Source organism: Genypterus blacodes, unplaced genomic scaffold, assembly GCF_046128005.1.
Source record: "Genypterus blacodes isolate CSIRO-AG114 ecotype Tasmania unplaced genomic scaffold, CSIRO-AGI_Gbla_v1 ptg000110l_1, whole genome shotgun sequence".
NCBI lineage: Eukaryota > Metazoa > Chordata > Actinopteri > Ophidiiformes > Ophidiidae > Genypterus > Genypterus blacodes.
The window spans coordinates 451260-461626 of record NW_027466914.1 but is presented as its reverse complement, the minus strand read 5'-3'; the positions used below and the strand labels follow the sequence as shown (position 1 = coordinate 461626).

Here is a 10367-nt window from a genome sequence, read left to right as displayed (position 1 = left end):
TAAAGGTGCAGGGCCCCTCCTACTGGACCACGCCAAATTGCCTATCAATCAAGACCGTTACCTTTTACCAGGAACGGCTGCTGTAGGTGAGAACAAAGCATGAGTCATTGTTCAAATAATTAAGACATTTTGGTGCAAACTGTGCAAAAATGTGTTTTACTGGTAGTGGTGGAAATGAATTTAATGATGAACTAAAACTGGATGTTAAAACCTTTGGCAAAGCGTGTGCATCCACACGACTATGAAGTCTTCTGCCCGGATGCTCACTGCCAGATGGAGTGACAGGCAGAGTCTGTTGCAATTTTCCACCAAAATCCAATCTGTAGCAAATCATTTGTTCATTTGCTGTTGTATGTCTCCATCTAGCGGCAAAAGTGGCACATGACAACAACACGCTACTTAGAAAGTAGAGCAGTGACGTAATGACGCAAACTGACGTCTATCCAAATTTGCGCGGGATTATCACTTGTATGGCTTGTTGCCGTCCTCCGGCTTTTGTTGGTGCCCGGAATTCTGAATAAAGAGGTAATGTTCGTTGGGATTAATTCAAATGTTATATTTTAGTGAACGGAGGTGTTAAATGTTACGTGTGACTGACCGCCAACTTACTCACACTTCGAATAGGGTTTAAATTGAGCGTTTTACCGACGCTGACCGCCATGTTTGTTTTGACGTTATACCTGACAAAACTATCATTAATGTTCCAGCATTTAAACTTCTGCTTAATCTCAGGTTTTTTTGCGGATTTCAGCGCACCTCCTTCGGCGATTAACCGAAAATATGTCTAAGCGAGAGGCGTTTTTAGAGGCCGCCTGTAAAGAAAATGTGGAGGAATTCCTTCGCTTCATCCAGCTCCACGTAAGTAACTATCTAACTATGTATACTCTGGATACGCGTCAGATTGTTAGCTTCTTTAGGACTTTTGTTTAAAGACGAAAGCCAGTCGCTAGTAATGTAAAAATGATAGACGTTAAGGTGGTTAATTCTTTAAGATCGACTTCTTAAATCTGACAGGCAGCACTAAATTCCCCCTTATCTCAGATTCTATTCGTATTTAGTAATCAGATAAGACAAACTACGGCACACTACAGCCCGAAGTTATGTTTTCAAAACGTATTTAATTCCCTGACAAATAGCCAGAAAAAAGTGTTTGTTTTGACAGGTATGTGCCATTCATGCTATGCTACAGAGAGTAAACTGGTTTTAAATGTAATATAAAAGCTAACAGTTGAAACAGCTCGCATGTCTCACGTTTTCTCTCTGTCCCGTCTTAAGTCGTTTCTGCTCCACCTCTATGTTGTTGTTGTTGTTGTTGAGCAGCGGGACAAAGCGGACCCCTTCGACATGGAGGAGGTGGTGCAGGAGATGCCCAGGGAGCAGAGAGAGACCCTGTGGAGCAGACTGGCCTCCTTGCTCCAGGACATCCTGCTGGAGTCTCCCCCTGAACGCTGGGGGGACGACGACAGCAAACCGGAAGACATGGACATTGAGACATCTGCAGACCCTGTGAGTTGACCAGTCGCTAGGTGTATTAGCATCAAGTCTAAGCTGTTCCTTCCTGTTTCATTGCTACGTATTTAAACTGTAAACTCTCTGTGTTTGCCTTTGTGTGAACATCTGCCTAATGCCCTCACAGAAACTCGCCATGTCTGTCGTGAAAGGCATCACATCAGTGGCTCTGGCGTCTTTAAACGTTCTTCAAGACGGTGACGAGTACAGTACACTTCTGGATATCACACACAGGCTTCACGGTCAGTGTCTTTGCTGATTTTGTGTCTCTGCTGAAAAGGTTTGTCCATCTTTTTTAACAGTGTTTGCGTCTCTTCCTCAGATGTTTTGGTGACGCTGCCCGTCTCAGAGGGACCGGTGGAGCTCCCCGTCCACGTGCTGTGTGAGGTCTGGTGGAAGAAGGGGCTGCGGGAGAAGGAGAAGTTTGGTCGCACGGCTTTCCTCGTTGCTCTGCAGAAGTCTTTCGCTTTGAAGAAACCGGTCAGTATACGAACTCTAAACTGATATTTAGGGCCACGACCAAAGCATCCGTGAAGCATTTCTTGCTGAAAGAAGATAAATGCATAAATCATCCTGATGTCCTGTTCAATGTGTTGTTTCTTGTCAGGGGGCTGAGATTCAGAGACTTTGGGGTCTTCATGACGTACTTTTGTCTCTGGACTTTACATCGGAGGAGAACAAGCAGATCATTGACTTGCTGCTTGAGTGCTTCCACCGTCCTGCCTACATTAGAAATGATGATGTAAGTGATGTCCTCTAGCTGTGCGTGCTGTCTATCTCTCTGTCTTTGTCGTCAGCCTGATTTTGTGTGTGTGTGTGTGTGTGTGTGTGTGTGTGTGTGTGTGTGTGTGTGTGTGTGTGTCGTCACAGGGAAAGCGATTTCTGGTGTTTCTCTTTAGCTGGAACATCAACTTCATCTGGGCCATTCATGCCACCATCAAAAACCAGCTGGAGTTCTTCAACAGGTAATATTCTGACTTTACCACAACCGACAGCTTCCCCTCGATGATGTCATTAACTGCTGAATTGTTCTTTAAAGGACCATGACAAGTCATATTGCAGAGATCTACTTCAGAGCGTGGAAGAAGGCCGCTGGAGACTTCTTGGAGAGGATCGAGACTGTGTGCATCCAGGACTTCATGCAGGGTGCCATCCTCCTCCACAGAACTTCACCTGTGCACACCAAAGTCAGACAGGTCGGCTGCTGTTATTTCCTGTATTACCACATTAATGTATATTTCCATTCACAGTGTGCATATAGTGTGTGTGTGTATTCATTCTGCTTGCTGTCGTGCAGATTGTGAGCTATTTCCAAACAAGGAAGGGCTCCTGCAACGTGGACAAGATGCTCCATAAACTCTACAGGCCCATCCTGTGGAAAGCTCTAAGTGTACTCCTACATATTACTTCATAGTCATATTCAACACATTAAAACATTCCTTTTGCTTGGTATGATGGCTGCAATTTCTCCCCCTGCTTGATTTCTTTAGGCTCCTAACTTTGAGATTCGTGCAAATGCCACTTTGCTCTTCACGGAGGCTTTTCCTGTCCATGACCCAGATCTGAGCTGTGAGAATGTAGATCAGAGCATCCAGAAGCAGCTGGACACAGTGATGGTGAGAACACTTCAAAGCACTGAACCACTTTATTATTGTCTGTTTAAAAATAGAATAACCAAAGTAAATTAAAATAAACTCTTACACACAGAGTTAAAAGAAATGTAGAAGTTTTTTTTGTATCTCTTGTGCTCCAAAATTTCTAAATAAAAGCACACACAAAGCATAGACACAGCAAAAAGTAATCAGAATTCGTCAGCAGGCTCAACAGTGTGTCATCCTCAGGATCTCCTGGATGACCCTCATCCCACCGTGCGCTGCAATGCCATCCTGGGGGTCTGCAAGATTCTAGGCAAGTGCTGGGAGCTCCTCCCCGCTACCATCATCACCGACTTCCTGAAGAAGTTGGTTGTGGAGCTGGCAGCAGACAGCAGCTCCCCAGATGTCCGCTGTTCAGTCTTCAAGGTGAGAAAATGCAAATTGTCGGGCTTGGAACTGCAAAATATTATGAAGCGCAAAAGTAAATGAATGGGTGAATCAAAACGGTGCAGTAAGTAAACCAAGAAATCTGATGTTTTATTCCAGTGTCTCACCATCGTGCTGGACAACGCTCACAGCCACCCGCTGCTGGAGAAGCTTCTGCCCACCCTGAAATACAGACTTCACGACAACTCTGAGAAAGTCCGCGCTGCTTTCCTTGACATGCTCATCAAGGTCAAAGCCGTGCGTGCTGCCAAGGTACACACCTGCTTCACTGAGCTCTGCTTGATCTTTTATGAGAAGCAGTTCTTGTTCTCTTTTAATCATCTTTAATGGAAGAGGCTCTCTTCTCACTTGTACCCCCTCACCACCGCTCTCAGTTTTGGGATGTGTGCAGCATGGATCACCTGCTGGCCCGCCTGGCCATCGACTCCCCTCCTGTCTCCAAGCGCATCGTCGACCTGCTCTTCAAGTCCTTCTTTCCCGTCAACGAGTCGGAGAGGGAGTGGTGCTGCCGGTGCATCACCCTCATCCAGATGAACCCCGTGGCAGCCAGGAAGTTCTACCAGTATTCCTACAAACACACAGCCCCCACCAACATAAGTAAGTGCCATTTGTGGGCTAAGTGTGTGAACAGCACCCTGCTATGTAAAGCTGGACACTGATATTCTTTTGCACATTCGTTGGCACCCCTGGGTTTCAAAGAACTGGCGAGAAATAGTGTGCAGTGACGTGTTGAATGAATTCATCTGTGGTGTTTGTTGTGTTATCGGGGCGTCGCGTTTGTCTGTACATCTCCGCTCCCGTCTCTCACGACGTCTCTCTTTCCTGTTCCAGTTAAGCTGATGCTGTGCATTCGCCGCGTTCTGAACAGCTGCATTCAGAGGGACGGCGACGTGTCCGACCTCAACGAGAGCAATAAAGAGAACAGCGTTGTAAGAGAAACACTGGCGTCACATCTGATATTGCCAAAGCAATGTGTGAAGTTTGATTGTATCGAAGTGTCGGTACAAATTCTTCCCCTGATTGAAAGAAGATAACAAACTGAAATATGACTCAAGATTTTCTTCCCGTTGAATAAACTCAAAGTAGAGTTTGATGTCCGCAGGGTGAACAGGCTCTGCTGGCCAAAGACACGGCGCTGGTGGCCAGTCTGTTGGAGGTGGTGGTCATCCTGTGGAGAAGTGTGGAGAAGGCCCTGGAACACAACAAGGAGGCCCAGCAGTACACCTTCACCAAGTTTGGCAATGTTATTACCAAATACTTCCACACCTTTGAGGTAAATCGACCTCCAAGCCACGGTGTTTACATTTTGACACTGTCTGAATTTATTCCTCCATTAAAAAAAAAAAAAAAAAAAAATCTTGCGTCTTCACTCCATCACCTCTTATCCCTCTTGATTTGCCTTTCAGGATGAGCGATGCACCGTTCCTCTCATTCATTTGGCCTCATTTATGCCCCCGACTGCAGTTCCAACCTTCAGGTGAACAACAATCCATCTCCTTTGTCTCTCACTCCCCGTGCCTGCATCTCTCCCTCTAACTCTTATCTCTCACATCCATTCTCTGCATCTCTGACCGACTCCCGCTTTCTCCTTCACAGCTGCGGCGTCCTGTCCAAGCTGCGGAGGATGACGACGGGAGCGGTGCCAAAACAATACGGCCAGCTGCTAGCCTGCATGTGTAGCTGGGGCCAGGCTGGTGACATCCTGGAGCTCATCACCGACTGGCTCACCGAGGCTCTGCCCAAGAAAGCGGTCAGTCACGGACACACTCCAGAGCTTTAATAGAGTTTTGTTATTTGGTGTCATTAAATTAACACTTAAACTGTGTGGTATCAGAGTTACTTCGTGCATCTTCAGCCTTAAAGACATTATTTGTTATATTGCCGATGAGTTTGGAAGAATAGTGCAGCCTCAGTGGTTGATATAACTGTCAAAGGTCTCTGATTGTTAGGAGCAGTAAGATGTTAATGTTGAGTGGATGTCATTTCATGGCCCGCAGGACAAAGCTCATACCAAAAGAAAGGTGCAAATCCAAGAGACGGTGGAGGCCAAACCCGACCTGGCGCTGGCTTACCTGGAGTACCTGCTCAGCCAAACGGCGACACTGGAGAAGGTTCTCTCTCTGGGCGCGGGTCCACTGAAGCAGCTTCACACGGTTCTTGGAAACTGGCGGGTGCGTTTCGGGACCGCTTCCACATTTATCTCCCTTAAGTGTCAGCGTGATTGCTTCTGTTGTTCATACACGCAGCAAACCTCCACTGAGGAGTTTTATCAGATGTATTGATCAGTATGGTATTTGTCTCGACAGTCGGTGCTGTGCGCTCACCTCAGCTCCGCCGCCGGTGACCCTCAGAGTCCCAGTGTGGACACGGCGCTGAAAGCTTTCACATACCACGGCTGCCTCTGTGCGCATCTGCAACACAAAGTGAGTTCGCCTTCCCACTCATTCCACTTATCACTCGTATCGATCCGGTGGGCACGCTTGGTTTTCCAGCAATGCTCTACAGTCACATTTAAAATTCAGACTTTACCCAGCGTCTGCAGGAATTACCAGGCTCTGTGTCGGTGATCGACGCTGCGGCAAAGGAGAGCTAATGACTCTCTGTTCTATAAGCCAATTAAGTAGATTTCGTTTGATTTTCTGGTCCTGAATTTCTTATTTAAAGTTCAAAGTAAGAATCAAACCCCTTTCGCTTCTTAACCCAGTCTTCAGAGGGCCGTGACTACTTGCTCTCCATGGAGCACGTGGCCGCATGGGTGGCTGAGAAGGTGCTGCCCGTCCTGGCGAAGCGTGTCGATGATGACGGGGCAGAATCGGACAAGACGGAGCCACTGGGGAGACGGATCACTGAGGTTTGCGGTCTTGGCTTAGTTGTCACAGCCTCTGGATCATTCGGAACGTTATGAACGGATGTTTGTGACAGTTAGTGGGGCAGGTTGGACATGATCCAGGGCTGAACCTGTCAAATGTTTGGTGGCCCTCAGCCTAATGGTGGCCCTCTAGTTTCTATGTGACTTTTACTGTGGAGTACATCAACACATCCAGGGCTTTAACACTTTGTAACACATCTTTCTCCCCAAATTACCTCTTGTGTAGCACTAATACTCCACTTATGTCAAGCGCAGGGATAACTCACTGTTATGTCGTTACGCAAAACATAAATTTTAATGGAGCGTTTCTGTCTCTTGCTTCCAGGACGTTTGGTTCTGCTTAATAAACTTTGAATGCTCGGCTCACACCTTGTACACGCTCTCATCTGGTGCCATTAGCCTCCATTCATCTTATGGGTACTTTGATCAGATATCGCCTGATGTGATGGTGGTTTGTTGACAGCTTGTTGAATTAAATTGTTGCATTTTTCCAGAGCTTCCTCACAGTTTGCCGAGATATTTTCCTCTTGGGTTTGTGCGATGAGACATTCAAGGGTCATATCCTCCACCTGTGCTCTCTCATCCTCCTGTCAGGTAAGAGTTTTCAATGTCAAAACAATGCTACAGTATGATGTACACCACATCTAATGTAATTCTCTAAAACCATGTTGCTGTATTTGTTTCGTGGGTTTAATCCAACTCCATTGCCTTTCCAGAGGAGGGCTACTGGTGTATTCCAGCGATACTAGCAGTACTGAAAGAGGTGGCAGAGAGTGTTGTCCCTGAAGACATTCAGGACCAGGAAGATCAGGAGGACTCATCAGCTGTCATCCTCGGCGTAGTCGCCAACATCTTCCAGAAGATCATTGAGCTCCTGGCCCGCCGCCTCAGGAAGGAACCAGAAGAGGGAAAGCAGGTGCGTTGGCAGAGTTTCTTCAGTGTGTTGACGTGATGTGATGTGATATGCATTAATCATGTGTACCTGAACCAGGGGCTTCAGCAGCCTTGTTACTTGTCACTGTGGTTGCAGTTGTAAGAGATCATGGAGCTTTACCCATCCTGCAGGAGTTCTTGTTTGTTTTCAGTGTCGTAGTAGTGTTTCACCCGTCCTCATGATAGTCTCCCTGTTTGTGCTGTGCTCCAGCTGTGTCAGTCAGCTGTGCCAGGCCTGACAGACTTCCTTCAAGTTGCCCAGGCCTGCGACAGCGCATCTCTCTCCGGCGTCTTCTCCACTCTTTTCGCTGTAATCATCGTGGAGAAGCAACATGTCCTCCAGAAGGTACAAGACTGAGACACTCATTTGCGTCACGTTAGGATTTCTCAGCACTCATGCAGTAACTCCTTCATTTACATGCTGTGCTCACAGATTTCTGATCCGGAGGAGGTGATCACCCCAGAGTCTGTGGACGACATGCCCCCTCTGTCCAACGTCCTCCTCTCTGTTCTCCTCAAAACACCTTCTGTCACCAGGTAAATCCCTTAAGTCCTCTTCTGTTACGTCTGCCAAGAACAGGGCCCTCGGCTTATTCTGCCATCTTATGAAGTGTTTGTTTTTTAAAGGAATTTCCTTTGAGGCCATTGGCAAGATTATGACATTAGTTGTATATACAGCCACATTAGGAAGAGCAGGTTACATCTTGTGTTTTGTTCAGGGCGTTTCTGAGAGAAATTGCCTCCTCTTTGGACTCTGATGCCATCGGCAGTCTGAATGAACTGACCGCCGTCCTGCACATCCTGACCATCATCAGGCCTGGTAGGTTTCCAAGTCAAACCAGGACAACAAAGATGCCGTTCAGTCCTTTTGCTGCTAGATAACAAGTTAAATTCTTTTGATCCTGTTCTAGTCGGGCAGTTCAAAGCCGCCCTGAAGAGTGCGGCCGTGTCTGTGCAGCAGCAGCTTCCCAAGCTTAGCGTCACAGCAGGGGACAGCAGAGACATCCAGAGGTAAGTGGAGGGAAATGCCAGCACGTTTTCTCACAATATGCCGCTCACGTTTTGTTTCCTGTGGATGATCCCTGGATGAATAAATTCTAATTAACGTTCAGTGTGTAAGCTTTACTGATTAATCATTTTATCTTTCTCCCCCCCCCCCTTCAAAGGCTTATTTATGAATCTTCCGTGAAGACCTTGAATGACATTCTGGATTTATGAGTTTCCTTCTCGGGCCTTTTTGCTTCATAATTTGTGCTTAACATTTGTGTTTTACGAAGCGAGGAGAATATTATCATATCTGCTGTGCTGGTATATTACATATTTAATCTTTTATTGTCTGGTAACAGCAACAAATATGAGCTCTGTTGTTGGCAGGCAAATATTTGGAGTTGCGCAGTCGATCCACTTTGTAAAAATACAGTTTAGGTGCAAATCAAAATTGGAGGACAAATGTCTTTTTTTAGCGTCTCTACTTATTTATATCCGGGTGACAGACATTACTCACGTGTTGTCTCCAGCTTGGTGCCTTGGGGGAAAGACATGATGATGATGATGATAAATTTTGATTGAATTCTCCTACGCTTGCTCTCTTAATCCTGCGCTCCTCATGTCTTTTGTTAGACTTTGCATAGCATCATGTTTATCTGTGTGTTTGTACTGTATGTGAAGCTCAGGACATACTTCAGTGTGTTACTGATAGGAATAAAAACATCAGTAAACTCACACTCGGATGTTCGTTTGTTCCTCAGATGGCTTTCTTGCCGGTACAGCTGTCTGCCAAGCAATAATAACTTTGTGTATACACAACAAATAAATCATCCTCTCCTCTCTTTATGCTTAAAGGTGAATGCCATCCATTTTTTTTAAGTATGCGCATATTGTTGCATTTAAGTGGCTACATTTATTCCTTTTGTAGCTCGGAGACAAATTGAAAGGTTTTCCTCTTAATCTTTAAAAAGGAGTAGTAAATAACGTGAAATTGCTTTGACACACTCTTGGACCATTTTTGATTGATATTCTCCCTTTATATGGTTTTGTATCTATACATTAAAAAGGTTAAACCCTAAGTCATTAACAAGCTAATTACTGTTTTGCTATAATCGGCTGCCGAATTGGAGTGGGCGCGGCTCATTTATCAAAGGTCGGTAGTTGTTGGTTTGTCACGCGGCGGGAGGAGGCGTGTCCTAATCAAGGTGTCGTCTATCACCTGTTACATTTCATCAGTGAGAGGCGGAGCTCTAACTGGAGGACGGTTCTCTGGTGAGTACCTTTAGATTACTTTATGTATCAATATTTCTTTTTTTTATTTTAGCGATTTTATTTAATTGCCGGGAAGTTAATTCTTCATTCTATGTGAATTTGGAGTTGTAATGTAAAATATACCGTCTTAGTACTTTGTTATTTAGTAGAATATTTAGAATTCTACTAAATGGAGTCACTCATGTATATTCCTTTGGCCAGTTTTGCTAAGATATTCTCCTGTGTACGTAAACTAGTAATACAACAACCACTTCTCTCTCAGTCTGAATGTCGTGTATTTGTCATTTTGTACCATTTTTGCTCGGCTCTTCCTCCCATCTCTCCTTCCCTCCCTCCGTCTTGGGCGCTGTTGCATGCTGCTTGCGTCTCTCCCCCTCGCGCTCCCTCTCTCTCTCTCCTCGCCATGTGTGTTTGACGTCAGTAACTTAGGAGGGGCTCCTCTCGTCGCTGTTTGTGGTGCTGAAAAAAAACGCTCGTCTCCTTCCACTCATTCTCCCCGATTGCCTTCGCGTCTCTCCCCCGGTGTCTGCAGGCTTTCCACCGGCGACAACACCGCCGCCGCCTCCGACTCCCGCCGTCAAACATGCAGGCTTAACGGGCGACGCGATATGGATTCGTAGTCCGGGGCCGGAGCGCTATGGATCCGCTGTGGTGTCCCGTCCTCCTCTCTGCATTGGCTCTCAGCCTCTGCCCGTCACCTGCACAGGCTGACAGAACCTTCGGTAAGCGACGCTGTTTGTTTGGTGTTTATATTA

General features: G+C 46.1%; 1 protein-coding gene across 2 annotated transcripts; it reads left to right on the top strand.

The window, feature by feature from the left end:
• The first annotated feature begins 458 nt into the window (after positions 1-458).
• Positions 459-9074, top strand: ncapg2 (non-SMC condensin II complex, subunit G2). Of its 2 annotated transcripts, none has more exons than XM_076161046.1 (27): positions 459-525; positions 733-858; positions 1321-1506; positions 1637-1751; positions 1832-1989; positions 2117-2251; positions 2380-2474; positions 2549-2705; positions 2807-2899; positions 3000-3125; positions 3351-3530; positions 3651-3803; positions 3926-4148; positions 4383-4480; positions 4654-4824; positions 4958-5028; positions 5148-5301; positions 5549-5722; positions 5858-5974; positions 6256-6402; positions 6915-7014; positions 7137-7336; positions 7565-7699; positions 7787-7890; positions 8073-8173; positions 8265-8364; positions 8520-9074. In XM_076161046.1, exons 2-27 carry the CDS (start codon positions 781-783, stop codon positions 8569-8571), a joined length of 3423 nt encoding a protein of 1140 aa, XP_076017161.1. In that variant the 5' UTR covers positions 459-525; positions 733-780; the 3' UTR covers positions 8572-9074. The 2 variants fall into 2 exon arrangements, with proteins under 2 accessions (XP_076017161.1, XP_076017162.1); XM_076161047.1 differs by having other exon boundaries at positions 460-525; positions 752-858.
• The last annotated feature ends 1293 nt before the right edge of the window (positions 9075-10367 follow it).

Coding starts and splice junctions, on each gene's coding strand:
- ncapg2 (XM_076161046.1), top strand. CDS start 781: ATGTCTAAGCGAGAGGCGTTTTTAGAGGCCGCCTGTAAAGAAAATGTG. Junction 2,475..2,548: donor CAGCTGGAGTTCTTCAACAG/GTAATATTCTGA, acceptor TGTTCTTTAAAG/GACCATGACAAGTCATATTG. Junction 7,891..8,072: donor AAAACACCTTCTGTCACCAG/GTAAATCCCTTA, acceptor TGTTTTGTTCAG/GGCGTTTCTGAGAGAAATTG.